Source organism: Chanos chanos, chromosome 1 (genome assembly GCF_902362185.1).
Source record: "Chanos chanos chromosome 1, fChaCha1.1, whole genome shotgun sequence".
NCBI lineage: Eukaryota > Metazoa > Chordata > Actinopteri > Gonorynchiformes > Chanidae > Chanos > Chanos chanos.
In genome coordinates, this window is record NC_044495.1 from 51,030,628 (window position 1) to 51,056,723 (window position 26,096).

Below are 26,096 nucleotides of genomic sequence, written 5' to 3' on the forward strand. Positions count from 1 at the left end.
CATTGTATAAACAAAGCCAATTTATTGTGATAAATTGAGGAATGGTGTGGACAAGGGTCTTGATCGGTAAGAGACGGCTTATGAATGTTGTGATATTGTGATGTGTCGTCACAAAGGAAAATCAATGATGAAAAACAATGACAAAAAAACATGTTGGCACAAACATGACCTGTCTAGTACAACATTTACTGTACTATGGGATCAAAACTCTGTACTTTTCAGCAATTTGCTAGCAGTGGCTCATAATCAGGGGCCTGGCACTGTTGAAGACTAAACCTGTTCTAGGCCTCCAATGTATACAAAAGTGGTGCCTAAGACATGTTTACTCATGTAAAATATAGGTTAATCAACACTTAAACACTTGAAAAGGCGGGAAGAAAGTCAGAAACTAATGAAGTCCGTGATTTTCCATTTAATCTTCAAGGTTGAGCAGAAACTGGACACACAGGTAACAAAACTCTGAGGGTTTACACCAGCAAAAGAAGACCGGGATGGAATTACTGCTGCCTCAAGTGAGAGAGTCCAACTGTGCTTGAATCATCTCTAGCTGTAAGAGAAGGAATGTTTGACAAGTTGAAGAGAAAGCATTATGTCTCACAGTGTTACTGAGGGGCAGTCATGTGGAAAAGCAAAAGAATCACTTCTGACCTTATTGTAAAACTCAAGCAACTCCTGGTGGTTAAACCCCACGAAAACATGCTGCAGACTCTAGAAGAAGGAAGAAAGAAAGAAAGAAAGAAAGAAAGAGAGAGAGAGAGAGAGAGAGAGAGAGAGAGAGAGAGAGAGAGAAAGGACAACCAAGTGAGCATCACAACCAAGCTCTGTCCGCTTTCCATAAAAGCCTTTCATAAATTATTTGTGCACATCTGTCCAGTAAAAGTCATTTTCCATCAGTGAGGAACAAAGGATGTAGGATGGCTGTCTGGTTTTGAAGAAAAAATTGCTTCACAGAAATATATGAAGTGTCTTGAAAGTAACTGTTGCACAACAACACGTGTCATGTGCGAAAATCAGAACAGGAACTGTTCCTACAGAGTTCATAACAGAAAGTGAGATGCATTTATTTCTCATGCTGTGCATACAAAATTTCCTGAAAAAAAAAGACAAACCCCCCCCCCCCCCCCCCCCCAAACAAACAAACAAAAAAAAAAACACAACACATTTTTTAATCAAAGCATCACACAATACATTTTCGTTGCTCGTCTCTCATGGGTGACAGTTAGTAGCAGAAATGATGTTGAGAAAACAAGTAGCCAAGGCTGTGGGGTTGAAATCTCTCCGGGGGAAGAGAATGTCAGTGCGCATTAACAGCAAGGACACTAATTAGACACAGCATTATCAACCATGATTAAGAGTAAAAGGGGAAATGTTATCTTTAGCAAAACTCACTTCGAGATGTGGGAAAGAAATGTAGGCCACGCTTGGACTCGACTCAAACAGAGAAACAAACATGACGCATTACAGAAATAATGTTTTATTAAGGATGTTTTCTCACTCCGAAAAACACTATTATATAAGCGCCGATAATTAGAATACTCTGCCCGGGAAGACAACAACTCGTTTTACAAGAAGCAAACACCACGACTGCAGTTATTACAGATTAAAATGGACATGAGCAGAAATAAGAGGGTGGGCTCTATTAAAGAAAATAACATTCCTTGAATGTGGTGTATGCGCATCTTTCAAGGCAAGATCGTGATTTACAGTTTGGGACGGTTAGCAGAAAGCCTGGTGTCGCACAGTTCATTTCATCGCGCGGCACACGCCGCACACAACCTGAACGCGGGAGGGGGAAAACGTTAGGCGACGGCCGAACCGGAATTACGTTTCTATCATTCGGTCTGACACAACTCCGGTCCCGGCGGCTGTAAGACAGAGAGAGGGTGTTGTAATCTGGGAGGTTCGGGGTTGAGAAGCGAACGCCGCACCGCGCCGCGATGCGCCTCTGACACGCCGCAGATGAAAGCGAATGTGTGTCAAGAAGCAAGGGTTAAACCCTCCCCACTGTTTAAACACAAAAGACCGTGCGCGACTTGACAGATCTAGGCTAGCGCTAATGGGCCCTTTCTCCCCGCTATGCCCAAAACAACGCGGAGGTAAAATGCAAAGACTCAGGAGAGATGTCCTCGTTGAGTACTGTTCTCTAGACACGTGATGGATAAGAATAACAAACCAAAAAAAAATAAATAAACAAACGCACACGCAACAAAAACACTTGATGTAATCTTTGGCACTGATTGTAGCTTTGCGCGACTGTGCATCTGTCATCAGGACTTTTTAAGACTCAATTTATGAGTATTAAATGAAACATTTCACATTAGGGTTGAGTTATAAGGTGAAGCGGATTTATTCAAGCTTTTCTCACAGCAGCGAGAAAAGGTTTACATAGAAATGCACTTCTCATGCATTTCTGCATTTTATTTCTCATGCAAACTGCATTTGATTTCTTTTTCACAGGTAAAAAAAAAAAAAAAAAATCAAGACCCATCAGTGGAGTATACCACACGTTATTTTGGGGCTACATCCCTTTTCATTAATTAAAGAATAGGATCAAGCCATCCGAAAAATCCCCTTTTTACCCCGTAATGAAAGGAAGAACTGTGACATCAAAAACTCCGGAGTGCTCCAATATACAAGGATGCTAAGAACAAGCCAACCTCTTTCCATTTATTTTTAGCTCTGGATCCTTCTGAAAGGCCTCATCAAGAAGTGATGTAACATATGGTGAATGAGGATGCCAGATGCAAAGACAGGTTGAAAGCCAAATGTGCGGTAAAGAAACAGAAGCCCCCGTTTAAGAAAGTTGTGGCTTTTTTTTTTTTTTTTTTTTTTAAGAAATTTGAAAAGAGAAGAAAAAAAAAAGGAGGGGGGGGGGGTGCGGGTTGATTCATGATTTACCATGTTCTGATGTCTCTTTTTGAGGTAGCCAAGAGCACATCATGAATAAATGGAGTTTGAGAAGTTGAATAAGGCTATTATGTAATGTAACACCTTCCATATTCCCCAAAACCGATATCAAATTGAATGTGAAAGCTGTTGCCTTTAAATCTTTTTTGCTTCAAACAGCAACTGGGTCCACTGTCCTTAAATTAATGTGCCGGAGATACGACAGTTAGCTTTTCATTTGTATGTTGATTTGAGCATTTATCAAAAAACACTTCTGGAATATGAAACTTTTTTTTTTTTTTTTTTAACAATATGGCTTGACTCTTTGAAAGAATCAAGCCGGACCACCTCTGGTATCTAAAGGTTAGAAACATAGGTTAGATCTCAAGAAACAGTCCAATGGAAGAAGGCTGAAGACCACTTCCTCATCCAATTCTTCAGTAATGTTCCTGCCTTGAAAGTTAACCTCGCGAGCATCTGACCATAACAACTTAAACCCTGCACAAAGCTATAACTGCCTCTACCCAGACTGCGCTCATGTAAAAAGGCTACGAACGCGCCATACGAACCCGTGACGGGAATCTTGACAGAAACGTGCGGCGGGGGCTGCTGAGTTTTGGCAGCCCACCCTCGGCTCCCCAAACATTCTTAATTATGAATAAAAATCCCCAATTCCTGGGATAAGCGGTTGCCATGGACACGGAGCTCTTTGAAAACCTTTCCTGCTGTATCAGACTGTCGGTCTCCGCACACAAAAAAATGGCAGGCGCCCCTTTGTGTAATTGCACTGTTGCTCTCAGGGATACATTGTAAAGTTGTTTCCACGTCAATCATTTTTCGAGAAGCTCTCTCAGGGATAATGGCTAAAGTAGGACATTATGCGGTTGAGTGCAACCTGTTTATCATCTATACTTAAGCACAATTTACCAATAGGTAGAACACAGCTTTTTCCTCTGTGAATGGCATATTTTGCCGTAAGTCTTCTTTTTTTTCAACTTTCTTTCTTTTTTTTTTTTTTTTGTTGAAATGGAAATGAGAGACAGAACGTTTGACCAAATTAACTGGGTGGTGCACTTGTCAGTCTTCTCGGGTCAGCTAATGAAATGTGTCAGACATGTCCAATACGTAAAATTGACTCTGGAGAAACATTGGTATTGACGAAAGCAGATGTTTTTTTCACAGCCTGACGGAAAAAAAAAAAAAAAAAAAGACGCCAAAAAAAAAAAAATCACGGATGAATTAACATGCACGCACAGGCGACGCATGTAACAAAAACGCTTTAAATTTAAATAAGGCTATAAGAACACGGACGCTAAAAAAAAAAAAAAAAAAAAAGAACGAACAAAAAATATCAGTCTAACTCGGGGAATCGTACGTTGACTCAGAACCAAAACGCGATAACGAGATGCTAAAACAAACTGTGCCACCATTCATCCTCTGGAGAGAGAGAGAGAGAGAGTGACGACAGTGTGGGGGAGAGATGACATGCCTGACTCTGTCAGTGGTTTAGAGGGAGGGGTGAAGACAATGCTGACAGATTCCCAGACCATCCACAAGGCGCTCAACGAGAGCCAGAGGTGACTGACGGGACAGGGAGGAATGTTTTAATAGACGGTGGGGCTCGTCAAAAACGCCCGAACCCGAGTCTCGGTACGTGCCGTGCTTCAACGAGGATGAAAAGAGTCTGGTTGAAGGTTACCCCTCGCCAGTGCGTAATGACAATCTACAGCAACTGTCTAATTTTACACTGATTAAGCCTGACGACGCAACTCTAGTCGCACGGCGGGAAACAATCGGGTTACCTGATTCAAGTGCTGAAAAAACAAAACACACACGAAAAAAAACTGTTTAAGGGAAAACACGATTTTCCGTATCATATGCTAAATTACTGACAGGTAAAAAAAAACAACAAAAAAATTCTTGCCTCCAGAAAACAAGTCTCAAGTCTCCCAGTCTGCCAAAGTCAGAGTATACAGAGCCCAGATGTGCTATCAAAATATCCAATAAATCCAATGTAGCAGAAGGGGTGTCATCCTCAGTGTTCACACCTTTTGTTTCTGCTCTACTGAGGTCCCATTGGAGGCTCTAAATGTGTTTCTTTTTGCCCCTCAGAAGTAGGGGGTAGAAGCGTAGGGGTAAATATGGATTGACTATCAGGAAACCATCCATCTGTGCCCCTCACCACTGGAGTTAACAGTTACCGAGAGCAGGATGGAGTCAATCCACAACATGAATAACATGATCCAATTAAGAGAGAAGAGAAGAACATGCACACGCTCTCTGTCAAAAACTGCCAAAACATCCCGACAAAAAAAGCAATACACTTAAAAAAAAAAAAAAAAGGAGCACAAGCAGGGCAAAAAAAGTAACGTGAAGTAATTTAAAAGTTTAAATGCATTAAAGGAATCACTCTATCATTATCTAATGAAGATAGGTAAACAGACACATAGTTAACCTGGGTCTTCTTATGCTAAGTGCCCCTGGAGGTTTCGCAGTGATAATTTGTGTTCTTATCATGTTTGTTCGGCAGCTACTACAATATAGATGTTGACTTAGTCTATATTTAACTGCTGGAAATGAAAAACTAAACATCATCTCAGGTGGTCTACTGACAGTAGAAAGGCTGTAAGACTGCATTTGTTTAATAAAGATGAGGTCACCTATGACAGACGAGGACTCCCCGTCGCCCGCCATTATAATAAACCACATCCCCTGTAGTGGTTTGAGAACAAAAAAAAAGAGAGAGAGAGACAAAGAAAAAAAACAGGAAAGAAAACTGGCGCTAGGCTCCAACAAAAACCATGTCTCTCTCACATCCGACTCCTGACCCCGTCGATCTGCATGGCTCAACAACAACAACAGCAACAGCAACAACAACAACAACAAAACAGTGAAAACATCTCAGAAAGCTTTCATAATGGTTCCAAACTGAAGCCTTCAGGCTGTTTGTCTGGACATTTTTGTCCTCAGCAATTGGTTGGGGGGTGGGGGGGGGGGGGGGTATGAGAGAGAGAGAGAGAGAGAGAGAGAGAGAGAGAAAAGATGGTTTATTGTTTCATTGAGGCCTGGTGTCCCCACATGCTTGCCTGAATTCAACGAGGCCTGAGAGGATTTTCACACGCTTTTCACACACCCCATTCAGTACAGTACACAGTCCACTGCAATAACGCCCGGCACAAAGAATGGGATTGTCGACGTGCCCCCCCCCCCCCCCACTCCGGCAGCTCTGCGGGCTCAAAGGGCGTAATGATGGGGTCTCGGCTCCAGAGGTCTCATTCTGTGACTGACTGACTGACTGACTGACTCATCAGTGGGCAGGCTCCACCATACATCCAGGTTTACCCCCACCCCTCCACCCCCCCCCCCACCCCCACCCCCACCCAAGAGGGAGAAAATGACTTCCAGCATTTGGGCCCTGTGGACCCCGAACAGTGGGGGGTGGGGGGTGGGGGGAAGAGACTCTGTCCACATAAAATGCCCAGACAAGAATGGAAAGACAGCAAGTCATCAGGCAAGGATGTGATATGACGCAATTCTGCCACAATACCTCGCATATGTGGACAAAGTTTTCATTATATCTTGGTTATTTTGTGGATTTATTTGAGCAATAATCACTTGTCAGTTGTGAACAAGAAGTAAAGACTAAATGAATAAGTTTTCTGTATTTTAGAGCATGTGCTGATATTTTCTAGGGCCTAAATCCTTCAAAAAAAGAAATGTATTGATCAGAGCTGAGGAACTGATGTTGAGACAGTATCTTTGCTAAACAACAACAGACATGTGAACTTGTTGTTATGGAAACGGTCATTTTATTGTTCACTGTTGCTTTGAAGCAGACTGCCCTGTTTGAGTCAGAGATGTGAGGATTTTTGCTGCAAACTGTTCTCACTTAAGATCTGATCAACTCTTTTGTGGCTATGTTGCACCCCTCATCACATAGAGATGAAAAACTATCTTTCATTTCATTTCAACACAACAGTCTTAGCAGAACTTTTTTGTTGTTGTTTTTTTTTTACGGTTCCTTAATCATCCTGCAAAAAGGCAAAGATTTGCCGAACCCCCGATTTTAATGAAGAACACGAAGAACACGCCCAATCGACCATTCAACATTTTGCTGCGTCTGATGACTCTTGACTTTCCTGAACTTTTATCCTCCCTCATGGGATGGCGCGACCGAACGCGAGTCGACTTATTCGCCAGAGCGTTTACTCACGAGGGAAGTCAGGACTTTACCACATCAGAATGGAGCGAGCCCCTTTGGTGACAGCCTGTGACTGTTTTTCATTTGTCTGTAGAGAGTCAACTGCGGTCGGCCCACGTAACGACCCCTTTGACGGCCCTTCTAGAGGATCCGGAGCTGTGCCACGTTTGAAGGGACGTGGCAGATGCCAAACCAGAGAGCGTGCTAGAGGCCTTCTCTCAATTTACTCGGTAAAGACACACAGAGACGACACAAGCCGTAATTAAATGTGACACGTTGGTTTTAATTTGAGGCGAGGGAATTGGCCTCATATTTCTGCGTTTCTCATGTGGCTGGAGACGGCATAGATGAGTTCAAATGTAGTGGGGCTTTGGATGGGGGGGGGGGGGGGGGGGGGGCGGGGGTCTGATTCAAACTTATTCCAGCTTCATCTGAAGACAGTTTCCCATGCAGAGACTTTTTTTTTTGTTACTCATTTTGTTACTCATATATTATCCACCGCAAACATTTGCGAGCCCGTTCAAATGCGAGAGGTCAATAAACTTCAAACTTAAATCATTTAGTTCTTCTGGATTTGATGATGACTTTTTAAGACAGTATTCACTATTTTTGTTTCTCTGTTTATCAGCTTTCAAAAAATTCCAGAGTGCTTTCATATGACAACATCCAGAAATGAAAACAAGTGCTCCACAATGCTCTATATTCCTCTGAGCAACTCTAAGATATACGATTTTGTCCTACAAATACGCTTCAGTGACTAAATTCATATTTTATGTAACATGACCAAAGTGACTGTTTCTGTACTTACATCACAAATATCCCTAAGTAATAGTACAGTCTTAACTCTGTCTGCCTCTTAGCTCCACCTAAATCATCACAAGTGCTCGGACAGTGATTGGTGATTGACTGAAGTTTTCTGACGGTCCCTAAAAGGTTATCCTACATATTAAAACACTGTTTAAAGTCCAGTCAAATTCAATCTGAAGGCTTCAAATATCGATCAGATTTATTGACTTCACTCAAATGTTTGGTGAATTGTTTTGAAAAACTTACAAAAATGCTAAGACATCCTATGTTCTGATGAGTTCTGATGTTTGTTTTATCCACAGTGGTCTATTACCACAGCGTACTGTTTTCAGTCTTCAGTCCTCACGGAGAGGTTTTCCATGCTAATTCGTCTTTCTTTGTTTAGTTTCTCCCTGCAGTCTCAAAGGACATCAGTCTTGGTTGGAAAAGGCTTCTGAATGGGCAAAAGCATACATTTCCCTCTACCCCACGATGCAACTTATTTCCATAATACTGCGTTCGCTAAGAGCAAGTCGTCCTCATTAAGACACTCGCTAAGGAGGCGATCAGTAGTGCATTAGCATATGGGGGGGGGGGGGGGGGGGTTGTCTTAAAGTAATTATTCAGCATTTCACAGCGTAAAATCAGAATCAATAAAGGGACACAATAGAAAAATGAGATATGAAGACGGCATAAACCTGACCTGATATTTTTACTTAACAGACAGCCGGGGAGCTGTTAACAACATGCTTGCGAAGCCTCATGCGGTCATTAGATTTAGGTTTATATGGGGTCTGCCACAGGGGAAAGAGAGACCAAAATATCTCGAATAAGCAGAAAGTAAAAAGAGAGCTTACACACAAAGAGACAGAGAAAGCCTGTAGAGAAAATTAATTTGGGGTTTTACTTAATGAGTTTGTAATAGAATTGAATGTGCGCCTGACATTACTGACATAGTGAGGATCCATTCTCAGACCTGTTTGAGCCTAAGGAGGAGACACCGTTAAGTCAATGAATTTAGTTACCTGAAGACGACAACTAAGGTTTAACCTGTAAGTGTCTTTTTTAATGTATCTAATTCAAATGGGCTCATACAGGATGTTTATTAGAAATGAACACATATCTGAGAAGCTTTGCCCCAAACTCCTGCCCATCTTAATGTTAATATTCATTATTTCTGTTGCTTTTATATGTGACTGTATAAGCTGGACCACATAGTGACTGTGGTGATAGTATAGACATCTAGCTTTCTGATAGGTCCTCTCCAAAAATCAAAGCCTGACGTGAATTTAAATATTTAGTGTTCTGGTTTACCACTCACTGGCACAAAGCCTCTTTCTTCGAAAGTAGGACACAAGATGCCATCACTTCTACACGAAAACCCCTATAGTTCGGTATGAAGACGATCTAAATTATTTACCAACTGTCGCATGACACACTTTCGACATGTATGAAGTCAGGTGTAAGATATTCAGCTGTTGAATGACTGCACACACATCATTCTTCCATGAATTATACAGTTTACCTCTGGTCCAGTAATTTCACCGTCAACTAATTCAGGGCAGCAAACAGAATGGAATTTATACTTTGCCAGTCTGTTTGGTTACAGAAGGAACTTCTGACGATCATCCGCCCTTCTGTATCAAACAGAATTTCAACTCAATGCTTTGAGAAGAAGTAAACAACCTGAAGAAAGTCAGGTTAAAATTCCCTCCTCTTAAAGAGCTTTTCCAAGCAAAAGTGTGACGAAAAGGATCCAAGGGTGTTATTCATGAACTGGGGGAGAAAAAAAACCCCTCCTGGCTGGGGTTTATTACTGCAAGGAGAGCCCCCCCCCCCAAGTAAATCTCTCTTCTCCTTCTTATCTCTTTACTCTGCTTGACACCAACATGCATTCTTACGGGTTTTAAAGCTTGGCATCTTATCGAGAATTCCCAGGTCTCCGCTATGCCAATTTGACAACCGCCGTCAATACTGTCCCTTCTCTTCCCTGCAATAACACAATGATGGATGCCAACTGCTCACCCGGGTATCATTATTAACACTCAGACTGCTCTGGAGTCAGAACTTAAAAAGAAGTTGACTGCGCCTTAGAAGTCACAAAATCTTTCCAAGATCTGATCGACAAATGAAGTTTTCAACCATTTACTGTTTACAAAGAAATGTTAATGTGATGCAAAAATTGCTAAAAACCTAGGGGACAACATTGACCGGACAGCAGTAGTAACAAATCCATTGCACTTTAGATGGAAATGTATTCCTGCGTTGGTTCCTATTTGTAAGCTTTCAACCACTTTTAAGTTCAAATATTAATATGTAAACATTCATTAAAAAAAAAACAAAAAAAACATTTAGTTGCCAAATCTTAGGTGACAACATTGACTGGGTAGCAGTAATGTCTGTGACTAAACAGCCAGATTCATTGCACATAAGATGGAAATGTGTTCCTGTATTGGTTTATATTTGCAAAACCACAGTCAAATTCATTGTCAGGACTACAGGCTTGGGCAGGAATGGGAGGATACAGGAGATATGGAATAACCTAAACGGCCATACAAATAAATCCGACATAAAATGTGTAGACTTTTTGCTAGGCATTACATTCTTGTTAAACGGACATGTACCCAGAAAATACTCCTTCCAGCATACATTACAATACTGATAACTCAACTGATTTCATGGAATTTATGTTAAGTTTGATTGACTCAATTGAAATATTGGCTTTTTAATGTCATTATGTAATACGTCATATTCATGTCTGCAGGGTATTGGAATGACAAAGTATATTAGTGTGAGGATTTAATTCAACAAACCTGTCACAAAACTACTGCTGTGATAATGTATTTGAGACTTTGCCACTGCACAAAAAACTCTTTGGCGGCATCTTACTGCTATCAGACAAAAGTATCTTAATGAGAGTTTGGAAAGTATATAAGATGTAAAGAGCAGAATGTAACCTGCTATTAACAAGGTGAAAATGTGATGAGTCCTTTAAAAATGAGGCCTAGTTTTAAACAAGTAGAGATGTGATAGAATTACTCTACAGAGTGCAGAGAAAAAGCAAAGTGCCGTATGAATTAGGTTATATAACACAAAAACCTCTCGACTACACAAACAGGTAAACAGCTGTGATGAAAATTTAAAAAAATCAAGTTAAATAATTAAGAAGAATACCACAGGGCACTTTGATGACGATAAGCACATCTGTACTGAAATCATAAAAATTGGATGTGAAATGTGGAGAAACTTTTTAAAAATATCTCTTTAGAACAGCGCTATTGTTCCACTTAGCATTTATGCCCTCACTGATCCTCACCTCACGGTAGTCCCCTGACGTTTGTTACTGACAATAAAGTAGATACTCCATAAATATGCCAAACAGATGTCTTCATTTTTACTTCAGGCAGCATCAGGCTTTACCATCGAACTTACAGGTCAAAAAGTTGAAAAATTCTTTCCAGAATTTCAGCCTTGCAGTGAACTGTTGTTTTACTTTCCTAGATTTCACAACCTTAATTGGTTTTAATTGCATCTATTGCCCCAGAGACAACCGCTTGATCAAGAAATAAAAAAAGGTCACGTTCTAGAGAAGAATACATTTAAAGAATTCTCATTTAAAGCTTTCAGAGACTTGCCAATATGTTTTTTTATATGTTTTTTTTTCAGGATGGCAACACATAGATGAAAAATCTATACATAATTAAAGCTCCATTCAATAAGAATGCTATGCCTGGGAGTCTCGTTTACTGCAAACAAGAGAAGTCCCTCTCTGAATGACCTACAAAATGTTCTCCTTTTTTTTTTCAGGTAAAAATCATCAAAAGCTAACCTGTTTCATCTCGACACAAGTAGGATATAATATTAAAAATCAGCGTGAAGCTTATTAAAATTCTGACCTGTCCCAATGAATGCCCAGGAGAAAACAGTTGACACAGGACCAAAGCTTGATTCTCTCATTTGGTCTACTGAACCCTGCAGCGGCAATCAGCACAATTAATGAACCTCAGCCATTTTGCAGTAAACAACTCTATGTATAATCATTGTAAGGTTACTTAACTGCTATTTTGTCAATAAGAATATTTGGAATTTGTTTTCTGTTTTTAACGTTATTTGCTGGGGTCAGTCTAGGAGCAGAAAACAGTCACTGAAGCGAATAAGAAGTAATTTTAAGGGGCATATCTGGCATATTTTGGATCAGTACTCCTCGTGAACACCCATGCAGTTTTGACCGTGGGTTCTGTTTGTCTTACAAGCGATGCGGGCCATGAGCTTTGTTTACACTGTGCTTTCCAGAACATGCGGGAGTCTTTCATGGCGTTTGTCAGGCCTTATCTTATCTTATCATATCAAACGGTTAGCCTGTCTTTCTATGAAAAATTCACATTAAAAACAGGTACGAGTGACTGACTTAAACACGGAATAAGCTTTATGTGTTTTACATAGGCAATAACTAAGCCACGTAACTGTATGTATATAACGCAAGGACAGAGAAATGTAGAGGCGTAGGATGTACGGCCAAAAGATAAGATGTGGCACAAAAGTGAAATGCTTAGTGGGTCGTTTCTTAATGATTCATTTTTCATAGCCAACGTAAAGTGCTGCGCAAAAAGAAAAAAAAAAATCAGTTAATGCTTTTAGCCTGACCATGCTAAGGTAAGCATCAATACCATTACTGTGCTTTGATTACGGTGAAGTCGATAGAGAGAATCCAAGGGCGAGCGGACTGAGGAGCACACCTCAGTGAATGTCATCATAAAGACAGAACGTCTCAGAGCCAGCTATAGGTAAAATAAATACATAACTAAAGACACAGTCTGTTTTTCAGCATCAGAACACTTGCCGAACAAAGGACTGATTTTTTGCCATCTCATGAATATTTGGAAAGTTAGTTGTTAAGCTGACTCACTAAAGAAAAAAAAGAACTTCATGGGGGGGGGGGGGTCCCTAATCTTTGAGCATAGACATTTGACATATTTGTATACTGGACATTTTCCATTGTTTTCCTTCACAAAATCTCAGGGTTTGGGTGAAAATGATAGTGGATTATTGCTGTATCTTAAAGCATTCATGAACGTCATTTGAGCCAAAAGAGCACAAACTGTCTCTCTCTCTCTCTCTCTCTCTCTCTCTCTCTCTGAAATACTAAATGAAGATGCGCAGTCTGAAGCACATGGAGTCTGGGATTCATTATAGGGGAAAGTTGTTTTCTTGTTTTCCAATTTCACAAGGAAATGGTTATTGTGCAATGAGTTAAAATAAAAACAAAACTATTCTATCAGTCATTCATGTGAATATATACCCACATGGCTGGTTTTACGCTAAACTTCCCTTACTATCCAAACAATGTCAGCCAGCGATGAGGAAACTGTTCTGCCCCAAAAAAAAATCCAAACATTGTGAAATTCTTATTTAGACACATGTACTTTTGTTGCTTGACTAGGATCATCATTTTTGTGAAGCAGAGCCAAAAAAAAAAAAAAAAAAGAACCAAACATAGTCTGAAACACAGTCTTGCACAAGGTGCGCTAAGGGCATCACCGCAGGGCACTCCAGACAACTGTGTCACTCTCTGATTTATTTCCCATGATGCAGTCTTATATGAAAGGCCAAAACATAACAGTGACACACCGATGATGTTTTCTCTATAATTCGTCTTGCAGCAATAAACAAAAGGTCTCAGCTCAGGGTTTGATCAGACACATAAGAAAGAGCCTTCCAGAAAAAAAAAAGAAAGAAAGAAAAAAAAACACCCAGCAGATTCTGTCACTATTCAGGGCTTACACTGTTTGAGGTTTTTTTTTTTTTACCAAAGCAAGACTATTTGTGACCTTCAACAAAGCAGAGGCATGTCCTTAACCATCCGTCAGTGGCTTGCTCCTATGTTGGTATTTTTATCTTTATTTGTGTCAAAAACTAAAATGAAGCACAGCAGAGATTACCTCTCTCTCAAGAAACAAATCTCTGCATCTTTCCATTTGGTGGGTGAATGATTCAATCCTTACAATGATTTATATTTTTTCAAAAAAGATAAAAAAAATTTCCAAAAATACATTAAACTTTACATTTAAGCAACCTTGGGGAGACGCTACCACAGTTCTAGTGACATGATGTTGAAAAGCAAACAATGTCCTGTATACAGAGCTATATGGTGAAACCTCAAGAGGGCACGTTCGTGCCTCTACAATCAGTTAACGCCAATTAAAACCTGCGCAATTCACTCATAAAACGTTTTGTGTGGAATGTTACTTTGCTCCCCTACCCCTATTTTTCTCTCCGATTTGACATGTGCAATTACCCATGATCCTCTCCCTCGCACAACACACGGGAAGCCAGCCACTGCATCTCTTCACACTGGCTTGTGTGCTATCGTTGAGTGATGAAACCTGCTTAGAGATAGAAGCACTACTCATGAAAGAGCCTACAGCTATACATGTACCTGACAGCCGGTCAGCGGATGTTGTCGATTCCTGACCAATACACTTGCCAATGGGAACCGGGCAAATTGCGTTCCCATGGTCCCGAGGCCATAGTGAACAAAAGTGTGGTGCCGCTAGAGTAGGAACTGTGATTCATAGATATAGGACGCACCTCTCCACTGTGTGACAGCACCTATACCTATACACTCATTATTTTATTCTATAGCACTGCAATACCATGATTTTTTTTTTCCCCTCGCCAGTGAGATCTCAACATGCATTGTTTGTTATGCCAACCGACTTCTATGTACTTTTTCAAAGTCACTCTGGAGAAAAGCGTTTCCTACATAAATACATATAAATGCAGTCGTCAATAGCTGGAAAGGGAGTCGCGACATGTGGTCTTATCATTTCTTTCTGATGCTCAACTTGTTTTGAAGTTTCTTTTTCAAAGATGTTAGCTCCTTCAAAGCAAAATACATTGGGGTCATCCTGATTAAAAATGAAGCTTGATATTGATTGATCTAATACACATAACTTTTTTTATTTTATTTTTTTTATTTTGGCATATAAAAATATCAGACTGCCACATTGCCTTGTTTCCCTCAGTTTAAAACTCAATGTGGTTGTCACTTTTGGGATATTGCTCCTCTATAACCTATTGTATGATTATGTAATATGAGTGCCATACAAGCATCTCCTGCAAAGCATGACAACCAATTCTACCCATCCATCAAAATACTATTCACAAATGAACTGAACATATGGACATTTAAGTAATGGGCAAGATCACCTCAACCGACACTAATACAAACAGCACATCTGTTCCCAGTATCAGTGGAGAACAACTGAAAGCAAGTAGGCATATGATAACACCCTCATACACATTGCATGCCGTTCATCGTAGCTATTTATACACACTGACTCATCTTGTGGCAAAAAAAAAAGGGAAAAAAATGCAGGCAGGCAGGCAGGCAAGCATCACAGAGAATAGAAAACCTGTTTCATTCGTTCAATTTCCCCCCCTTTTTTTGCCTGTTTCTTTCCTCTTTTTTTTAAAAAAAATCTGTGAAACTGAGAGATCAGACAGAGACAGTAATTAAAATGCAACACCGCCTTATGAGTATTCAAAGGAATATATAGAGATATAAACAAGTCTAGACGCATTTGGGAATTATTCCGCTTTAGTGCGCTACAAGAAAACATCTGAGGAATTAATACTGTTAATGATGCTTGAAGTAAAAGTAAAACAACACAAATTACGACGCAACCATATACTGAAGGAACCGTATAATTCAGGTCATAGTTTCTAAGTGTTAACATTTTGTTTGAAACTGTAGTTTTAATTGCCAATATAATGTATAATGTTCTGTTATTGACAAATTGCTTTCAGAAATCTCAGATGGTTTATCACATACTGCAAAACAAACTGATAAAAACCCATTATGAATTATTGAGTAATTACACTGAGATACAAGCTGATTTTATTAGATGGTCACAAACTTCAACAAAACAAGGCCTAGATTAGGCCTATGATAAACTGATGCACTAAAAAAGCTTGAAAAAGATAATTCACTAACGTGTTACAGCACGATTAGAATATTGTCCGCTTACAATTCACGCAGGAATATACCAGGTTGACCGCAAATATTCTGCCGGCAGATTTAAAAAAAAAAAACAAAGCATAAGTTAAAACTGACGCGCCCATGCTCTTGTCCTGGTACAAGTTCTAACACACTGAAACTAGCCTTTCAAACAATGCCACTTTGAAGCAACATAGTGAAGAAAACAACCAGCAAGGCATGCCAAATTCCAGCTAGAATGACCACATGCACTCCATGCATTCTGAAACACTATAGTCACAGTCTCAGCATGTTGAGTTTTAAAGCAGTGAAGAGAGAGGCTCGCGGCTGCTATTCATAGCAACAGAAACCTCTCTTGTGTGGCAACTTCAGTGATCGCCTAGGCAGCCCTGTGGATCCCTCTGGTATGTAGACACTGCAGCCTTCAAGAGTTTAGAGAGCCCTGTTTTTTTTTGTTTTTTTTTTCTTTTTACAGTACACTTGTGGGAGAAAAAATAAAAAAACGCAACCAAACTATCAAGCTAGCTATAGAAGGATCTAAATCCAAGACTGTTTCAAGAACATCAAAGAGCAACACCCGAACGTGTCAACCCACTCACGCTGATCCGAATGAACCACTTACATTTGATATTAAAAATATTGTAACATCTGCCCTAGATGTGACCTACCTCATGGGCTGTCACATTTACATATGTATAATGTATACACAGTCATGTCTGTTAAAATATGCTGCTTTGATCACTAGCACATATTATTTCAGAAGTACAGATGGGCCCTTGCCCAATGACTGTACCATTCTTCAATCAAATTAATAACACACTAAATCCATATTGGATAAGAACTGTAATATCATTCCTCTCACTGGATGTAAGCTTAATTTCCTCAAAACGCAGGCAGACTTTTTAGAATATATGAAAATACTTCCATTTAAAACATATTAGACTTTTCTAATACTGAGATTTCCATAAATCCCCAGAGCCTCGGAGCAATCCCATAGAATATTAATGTGGGGAGAAATTACAAAAGAGACCAGACCACGGTCCACATCTGAAACAACAAATAAAGATGTGACATTCTGTTGGGGAGCTTTGTCACCGGACCGTTACAGCCGACAGAAAGATAGGGCGCAGAACAATGGGCTGAATCCATGGGAGCGAGGGAGAGAGAGAAAACAGATCACCAAGGAGAGAGAGAGCCCAGAAACAGTCGCACAGAGGCTCCTCCGAACAAGCAGAGCAAGACAAATAACAAACAGAGGTTCATTGTTTAAAAAAAAAAAAATTATTTAAATAAGTAAATAAATAAATAAATAAATAAATAAATAAATAAAACGCACACACACACACACAGACAGACAATGTTTGGATAGCTTCATCGCCTTTAACGTCGCTACGATTTAGATTTTTTTCTCGTTACCCGATGAAAAGACGTGCGTTTTGTGACGTTAAGGCCGTGATTAGAGGAGGCGGTTTTTAACACGTCCTCTGGTTTTCATTGCGCGCGAGACGATTCTCAAGGCTTTGTGTCTAAAGTTGTTGAATTTGGGTTTTTTTTTTGTTTTTGTTTTCTGAGGCAGCAACACGTGGAAATGTGCAGATGTTCTGAAAGGATATGATCACAGCATCTCCTCACTAGTCAGAATCTGATGGTTAATTACATTCTTTATCTCTAGGTGATAATAAATGAGGTCACAGTCTTGGTGATGAAAATTTCCAACAAAGAGCTTCCGCTCCTCAGTGGCTGAACCCAGAAAAACAAATTAAAAATCAGGAGGCTTTCAAGTCAGACGCTTTGATAAAAAGTCACGCTCAGTATTAACAAGGCAGACACCAGAAAAAGAGAAAGAAACTCAGACAAACAGGACACAAAGATACATTTTTTTTTTTTTTGCCTGTATATACACACACACATTTGGAATTCAGAGGATAAATTGATTTATCAGTGAATGAATGTTGCTTTAATGACTCAGGTGTGATTAAAATGAAGCAAAAGGGAAAGATGTATGTGAGTGAAAAAAAACATATATATGTATATATATATATATATATATATATATATATGTGTGTGTGTGTATATATGTATGTATTGCATAATCAATCCTATTTGATTATATTTTGACAGATAATCAATCCTGACTGAACGCTCAGAGATCTGTGCTAAACTTAAGTCATGTCCACTTATTATTAAGTAAGTATATCCAAGAGTAATACCACAAAAAACATCATTAATGCAAATACATTGACAGTTCACTGGCTCCTGGTCCCTGAACAAGCCAAAGAAGGTCAAATAAATTAGATGCAATGATTACACTCAGACACTGGCCTGAAAAACATTCTAAAAACAGCTAAAACCGAACAGATGTCCACGGGTTCAAAACACGTTCATTCAAATACCTACGAGCAGTGCGTGAGACAAGACAAAGTCCCTCTTCCATAGGCCTCCTGACTTGGGAATGACAGATTTTTATCATGGGGGGAAAGGGAAACGGGAGGGGCTCATAGAAGTTTACAATAACATCAGAGAGTCTGTTTCTTTAAGGGTTACCCATCTATTGGCTGTGCATAACAGGGATATCTGGAGGGGAGGAACTGTTCTTGGACTTACAGGAGAAAAAAAAAAAAAAAGCTTCCAGTCCCCGGGGACTGTGCTGATGAAGCACCTTAGCAATACCCACTGAATCCTCCACAGGGCTGCTTCTATTTCAGATCAATAACGCACAGCTGTCCTCTGCTACCTTTCCAACACTCATTTCATCTTCTCAAAACAACTGCTCCGTGTGTCCGTTAGTATCTTCAGTTCCATGAAAGATGCACAGAGAGAACAGAGAATCGTCTAGATTCTGAAAGCTTATCGTAACACGCAAGAGCTGTCGAAACGCCATTCAATATTAGATCGATGAACTACGGACGTCTCCAGAATTTTGCATGTTAATGTTAAGTCTCAAATGTCATGAAGAATTCTCAATATAAGGATGTCGGAACATCAATAATTCATAGCAACTGGTAATCTTTACTATCAAGGAAATAGTTTTATCTTTCATAGCTTCAGCAAACATCACATAATAGCTTGAAGTCTTCACTTCACTGCACATACTGGTAACTTCCCAAATAAGGGAAACACGGACGTATATAGTCTGATAAAAGGGTGCTGGTAGCCAACCACTGGCCGTCAGAACAACTTTAGAGCAATCTTCTATAGATACAAGAGTTGTAACTCTACTGGAGTGATGCAGCATTCTTCTTCCATGAAAAATTTCAGTTAGTGTTGGTAGTTATGGACAATGCTCTCCAACACACCTCCAGAAATCTCCACATCCAGAAGTGTTCAAATGGGTTGAGATCTGGTGACTATGACAGCCTTCACATATAGTTGACTTTGTTTTCATGCTCATCAGACCATTCAGTGACCACCCGTGCCCTTAGGACCAGATCACTGTCATAGTGGAAGAGACCGCTCCCATCAGAACGCAAACGTCTGACTCACAATGGCTTTGGCTCAGAATTAAATGCCATTTTCCCTACCCTCCGAGGGGCTGAGTGGTCCCAAACCACGCCAGGAAAATGCGCCCCAGAACGTAACGGAGCCGCCAGAACCTTCCACTGTGGGAAACAAGCACTAGGGCCCGACGGTTTGCTCTGGCATGCACCACATATGCATGCGTCTGCTTTTATTGAAAACAGAATGGTGACTCATCTCACCATATGATTTTCCATTGCGGAGTAACCACTACCTGTGTTTACGGAAACCCACCCATAATGTTCCTCTCTATGATGGTTCTGATGAGCTGTTCATGATGAAACTGTCTGTGCACATTCTAGATTGATATTAACAGCCAACTGAACCTGAGATGCTCATCTGTTTTCTTTGCATCTTGAACCTACGCACTGACATCCTGGTCCAGAAATGAGTATGTTTTCGCCACAGTTGACCCTAGCTGATGACGTCTTTCCCTCAGACGTCCATGATAACCTCAGCTTAACCAATCTTTTTTTGTGAAACATCAGGCAGGACTCCAGAGTGTCAAACACTTTCATGGACTGACAAAACCATTTTTAATGGTCATCAAGGGTTTTTCCTCTAACCATACAGAATAACAGATGTGTTTATGCATGACCCTAGCCATGTTGGGACATCGATTACTCACTTAATTAAACTCCGAGACCATACTTGCGTGGAGCCGTCTGCTTTCAAAATTCGTAGCATTTCATTTAGTGAGGCGTTTCCTTTATTTTGGCAGTTTCCTGTTTCTAAGCTGTCTTACATCAAATAACAAAATTCCCCCGTCCAACTCAAAAGAGTATCAACACTTTTGTGCATGAACATTAGCCTCTAAGTTTCCTACGGAAACGCTGCTCCAGAATGACAGAGCCATTTGTTAAAGGCAATTGGGTTTGATGTGCTTAACATAATGAGGAGTAAATCAGTGGCTACTTTATACCCTCATGAACTAACACCTTGGCAAACTGCTCATTTCAAAGATGATTGTTTAAAACTATTCATCATCCAAACAACTGTGACAAAGGATCCAGGAAAAAAAACACATTCTTCTACCAAAGAGGTCAAAACTCTAACATAACAAAGCAAGGAAAAGACTTAAATATACCAAATGATAGAGGATTCAGTACAATTAAATTCATTCTCCTCTATGTAGTGGTAATTTATCATCTAAAACAGGACATGGTCTTCTTGTCTGCAGTCCACTAAATTGCTTAACCTACTTAAAAGACGTCTCCGTTTGATGATTAGAACAACAGAGTAGCTGAGCTAAGATTTAAGCCTATTATTTTGACTGAAACAACCCTTGCGTAACCCCAGCTAACCACTCAGTCTCAAAGCACAACATATTACCATCAACAACAGTGCTACGTCTAGCTTTGGAAAGCATCAGAAAGACAAATAAAACTCAACAGAGGTTTAAATCAGGTCTATCAGGTATTTTGTCCTGAAAACATCTAGAGGCTGTGTTTGCTTTGAAAAGTGGTGGTACGTGTTTGGGTACAACAAAAACCACCATATCTGAGGAATTTTCATTCACAATGTTTTGAGAGAGAAAAAGGTCCAACTTTTCAATTCAATTTTTTTCTTTGTCAGATAGATGTTTAAATTTTGCTTGTTAGAGCAGTGAGAGAAGAGTTCTTCTGCTGAGATCTCAAGCACCTTTTTTAATATGTGCCAACAGCGCCACCATTTGAAAGAAAAGGGTAATGAATGTTTTATACATTTCCCATACTTTGCATTATCTCAGTTTTTCCTCTAGGCTTAAAACTATCAATTCCCAGCTGGGCAAAGTAAGTGGATTTACTGAAAGGGTGGAAAATGTTCTTCCTTTCTTCTGTTTGAAGGGAATAAAAAGGGGGAAAACTGCATTGCTTCTCCTGCCTCTTATATAACCATAGCTAAACAATGTGATAAAAACTATATAGAGATAGAGAGAGAGAGAGATAGAGAGAGAGAGAGAGCGAGAGCGAGAGAGAGAGAGAAGCACAAAACTGTCAATCGTAGGCTAACTAAAAATAACCAAAATATTACAAACACAATCATCCGCTAGAAAACTCCTTGCTCTTTGTGACGGAGGTAGGATAACGACTGTTTTTTTGGGGGTTTTTTTCAGATGCTACATTAATCTGCCATCTCCAGCTGGATTAAACCCGATTCTTCACAGTTCTGATCAGAGAGGATGAATCATTGTTTGCTGATACCACGCTGTAATACCATAAGAGCAGATGTGGAGCCAAACCCTTGGGGCCCAGGTTTAACAAGCTCCCTTTTCGCTCTCCGCTCTCTGTTTTTCACGTCAAGAAGGAAACGAGCAAAATCTGCATTCATTTTCAAAGCCCAAGAACTGATCCTTGGAGATTACACTGAGTAAATATCTCTTCTTGGTTCACAGATTTGGCGGCGTAGGGCAGCGACTGTCATGCGGCGGGTAACATTTACCTCTCCTCCGTCCTCCTCTCGGACTCCCAGGTCCAGAACGGTATGCGGGGCCTTCAGCTTGGCTTGTGTGGATTGACCCATTTGAAGGTTGAGCTGCCAACCAATATGTTCCAACTGTGAGACAGACAAGGAGAGAGAAATCACTTGGGGGGGAGGGGGGGCGAGGTGATTATATTCAACTGTAACTTTTAAGCTCCGAGCCAAGGCCTGGGCTAGTTACAGCAGGCGTTGTCCAGTAATACATCTTGGCTGAAAATGCCAAAGCCAAAGCAAATGAGCACTGTTATCGAGAAAAAAAAAAAAAGTTAAATTGGGTTTATATCCATCACATGCAGTTATGCAATAGGTAAAAGGAGCCTGGCATCACTTTTTATGCAATAGCAAACTATTACATACATTAAACATTCATTCACTATAACAGCTAAATGACTTTAAGAATAGCAGATATACTACTAGGCTACAATCCTAGCTTCCTGCCCTCGCTGAGCTCAGTCACTGGTATCCCAGACTGCAAAAATAAACAGTTTTCCTAACACAAAGAAAGTGATTACAATGAGCTTGATTATTGCAAACTTCTCAACATCCCTTTCCATGGTGCAATCTACAGTACCTTAATCAGGTTTCAATGGATGCTAATAGCATAATCACCTACTCTTCATCTCTGATTTCACATCAAAATATCAAAAGTCATCACACAGAGGGTACATAAAACATTTTTGGAGAAATGAATGAACATTGATTTTTCTCTCACCTTTTACTGATGCTAAATGAGTAACTTCAGCATATGTTTACATCTAACCTGGATCAAGACTGAGCTGTCTGAATTAGCCTATAAAATATTTTCAATGGCAATAGAAAATGTGCAACCATCTCATCCCCAAAACTTTAGGACAGAATATGGATAAACAGTCATTTTTTTTCACATAATGTTTCTTTGAATTGATATGGCAAATGAACTTAACACACAGAAATAGTACAAAATTTAAAGAAAAGATCATTAAACAATTTGGCATGAAGAAATACTTGTGTGAAAGAACAAAGACCTCCAAAATTAGAAAAACAGATTAGGAAAGTACAGTATATTAAAATCCAGTGATAAGTCATTTTAAAATTAAAAATAAACTTTAAAATGAAAGATGCTTTAGAAATCCAAGCGTTTATTTTCATTAGCCTTTTTTTATACCCGCTATTTTTATTTATGATACAGAGTTGCCATTGTCATTTTCCGCTCTTCAGTGTATTGCTTCTTCAGTTCCCGATTCAGCCTTACCTTTTTGGGGGCAAAGATCCCCTGTCTGATCTTCTCTATGACATCTGGGCCAGTTGTTGTCCAAACCTGGCAAAAAGCTTCTGCCTTGTCTGGAGTAAGATGTATGTTCTCCAACTGTTGCTTTAAGGATGCTACTTTAACATTATGGTATACAGCCTGCATTGCAAAAAGAAAATCCAAAAGATTAGGAGGGATTTGTTGCAATTCATTACGAATGTTGTGACTGTGTCTCTCTCTCTCTCTCTCCTTCATTATAGGACTGTTTTACTGGTGAGTGACAAAATCTAGTTCAAATACAAAAAAGGACTGCAACATAGTGTGTGGAGACTTTTTTTTTTTTTTTGCTTAAGACTTTGCCTCAGGTGCATCTGATACAATGTAACATTTTCATTTTATTGCAGTGATGTTGAAAACACTTCAAAGGGAAGTCATTTCAGCCAGCAGAACAATGCAAAATAAATGTAGGAACATTTGATCTCATCGTATTAGTTCTACCAGGATTAAACTGATCTGTCATTTCAGTGAATAAAATTTGAAAGCTCTTGGACAATTCTTTGCAAACCATGCTGAGGAACATTTCCAACTGTGAAACTTTAGAGTCTTGTATATACAGCCGCTGGTCACACGAGTTTCAAGCGGAATAATCCACTGTGAGGAACCCACATAAAAAATCCTACGCACCATTTTGCTGAACAAAATTAAAAGTCAAAAAAAGCCCAAAACACCTCTTAATGAGAGGTTTTGCCTTATTGGTGATGAAAAGCCTACATTTTTCTTGTCGCGAACACTTCAAATGATGTTTCTCTACCACTTGCTGTAATTGCATATGAAATATATATGAACATTTTATGTTCTTTGTATGTTAAGTTATGCTGTAATTTCACAGTACCATGTTGTCAAAGCCAATTGAACATTTTGCACCTAAATAATTTAAATAATACACCACTTTTAGTACAGTGTAGTAGAGACACATGTAAGTAGATCTTAATGTAAAGAGGAACCGAAGAGCAAACTGAAACAAGTACCAGAGCTGAGGCACACTTGTTCTCAATTTGCACTAGTGCTTCATACCTGTTCTAGTATGAAAGAGATGGTTTCAAGCACCAGATGTAAGGCGTGTTTCTCCAAGGAGAGAGCACTCTGCAACTTCTCCTCCTCCTCCTCACTGAAGGAGCGCTCCCCCTGCAGAACACAGTGGGAAATGGACTTTATCTTTTTTTATTTCCTTCATAAAACATATTGTGTATTCAACCTGTTTAATATGTCGATTAGGACACAAGTAATTGTCTTTAAGCCAGTACAAACCAGCAGAGCAACTTTAATGTGCTTTATCACAGATTCTGCAAGTGTCTGAGACAGTGTCGGAGATGCAACACCATCCTTAACTAAGACATTCCATTCTTTGTCATTTATTGACGGTGGTGAACTGTGTGATCTAAGTTGTTGCTTCAAAAATCTCCCATATGTGTTGAAACAGGTCCAGGTCTTCAAGTGCATCATACCATTAAGGGATCATGCGCACTCCATGGGTTAGGGGTACTATCATAACCCATCTCCTATGAGGATAGGAATGTTGCTCCATAAAATGAGAGTGATGACTCAGAACAGGTTTTTGTTGCTTGGCACTGTCCTTACCCTCTGAGGGGTCGAGTGAACCTAAACATGCTAGGAAAACACGTCCCATTCCATGACAGGGCCACAAGATTTTTAAAAAAAAAAAAAAGAAAAAAAAAAGACCTGTGAGGTTTTTTTTAGCATGCACCACACATGCATGCATGTGCTTCTGGAGAACCAGGTGAAGTGTGAGTGAATCTGAATGTACATACTTTTTCCATTATTGAGTAAACCACTACCTGCATTCTCTGCACCATGTTACTGACAATCATGCAATTGTGAGTATGATAAGGGTTTTACATTGAAACTTGACCATGGTGTCCTTCTCTTATAAGCTCCTGAGAGACGGTTCTTAATGAAATGATCTTTTAACGTCGATCTATCAATCCATATTGATAATTGAAATCATCTTCAGTGTTGCTGAAATTTTTTGCCCCAGATTTTAGATCAGTATAGAAACCCCACACTCTTCTTGCTGGAGTCTTATTGCTCACGCGCTGACTCAGATAGATTTGAAGCAACAAATGCCTACTGTTGTGGGTACAGTAACATGCATAACATTGGAATCATGCATAACATTCGAATCGGAGGTTAAGATGGTACCTTGAGATGAAGTTTTTGCAGAATACGTGACAGCAGCCTGGAAAGCTTGTTGACGTCAATTGTGTTGATATAGGTTACTGCTTCTTTGATGCTAAATAAACATGTGAATACATCGGCACGTGAATTAGTTACTGCAAAACATACACATACCTCAGCTGTGCTTACAATCTACTAAACGCGTAAAACAGACGTGAAAAAAGTAACATTATGCAGCTTCGACTTTCTTAATAGTTTGAAATGGATTCATTTGAGAATTATACAATATACGAGAATTTTCTGGAAAAAAATAATTTGGTGGGAAATATGACAATCACCTTCTGTTGTAACTTGGCATTTTTACTGAATTATTGACAGCCAGCTAGTTAGCACTCATCACTATTACCATACCAAAACCACCATGTATAATACTGTGAAAACACTGTATCGGTGACGGTTGTCGTGTCAATTAAAATGTACCCACCTCTGAGTTTCTTTAATAATTGAAGCCATAGCAACATGTAAAAAAATAACTATTAAAGTGTAGACTAGCTTTGCAGACCGCTACCACATTTCACTTCCTATAGGACAATCACATGTTTTCTGACGTCACATCACCACGCCGCTTAAAGTTAGAGTACCCTCGTAAATACAGTGTTGCGTGTTTTTTATTTGCGTATTGTGACGAATTTTGACTGTTGTCTTTGCTCTAATTAAATTTTGTTAGCATAAAAATTCTTATTTGTTCACGTAGAACAGTCATTTAAAAGTATGTCTGATGTCATTGCTGACACCAATGATTCCTCTCGACGTGAGAGTGGAAT

The 26,096-nt window shown here is 39.6% G+C and overlaps 1 protein-coding gene across 1 annotated transcript; it reads right to left on the minus strand.

Moving 5' to 3' along the window:
* commd10 (COMM domain containing 10) lies at window positions 1-25,848 on the minus strand. Its single transcript, XM_030782422.1, has 7 exons — window positions 25,757-25,848; window positions 25,297-25,387; window positions 24,151-24,261; window positions 23,080-23,235; window positions 21,810-21,923; window positions 649-708; window positions 1-547 (listed from the first exon to the last, which is right to left on the minus strand). The coding sequence occupies exons 1-7, from the start codon at window positions 25,783-25,785 to the stop codon at window positions 509-511; spliced, it is 600 nt and encodes a 199-aa protein (XP_030638282.1). The 5' UTR covers window positions 25,786-25,848; the 3' UTR covers window positions 1-508.
* Between the last annotated feature and the right edge of the window lie 248 nt (window positions 25,849-26,096).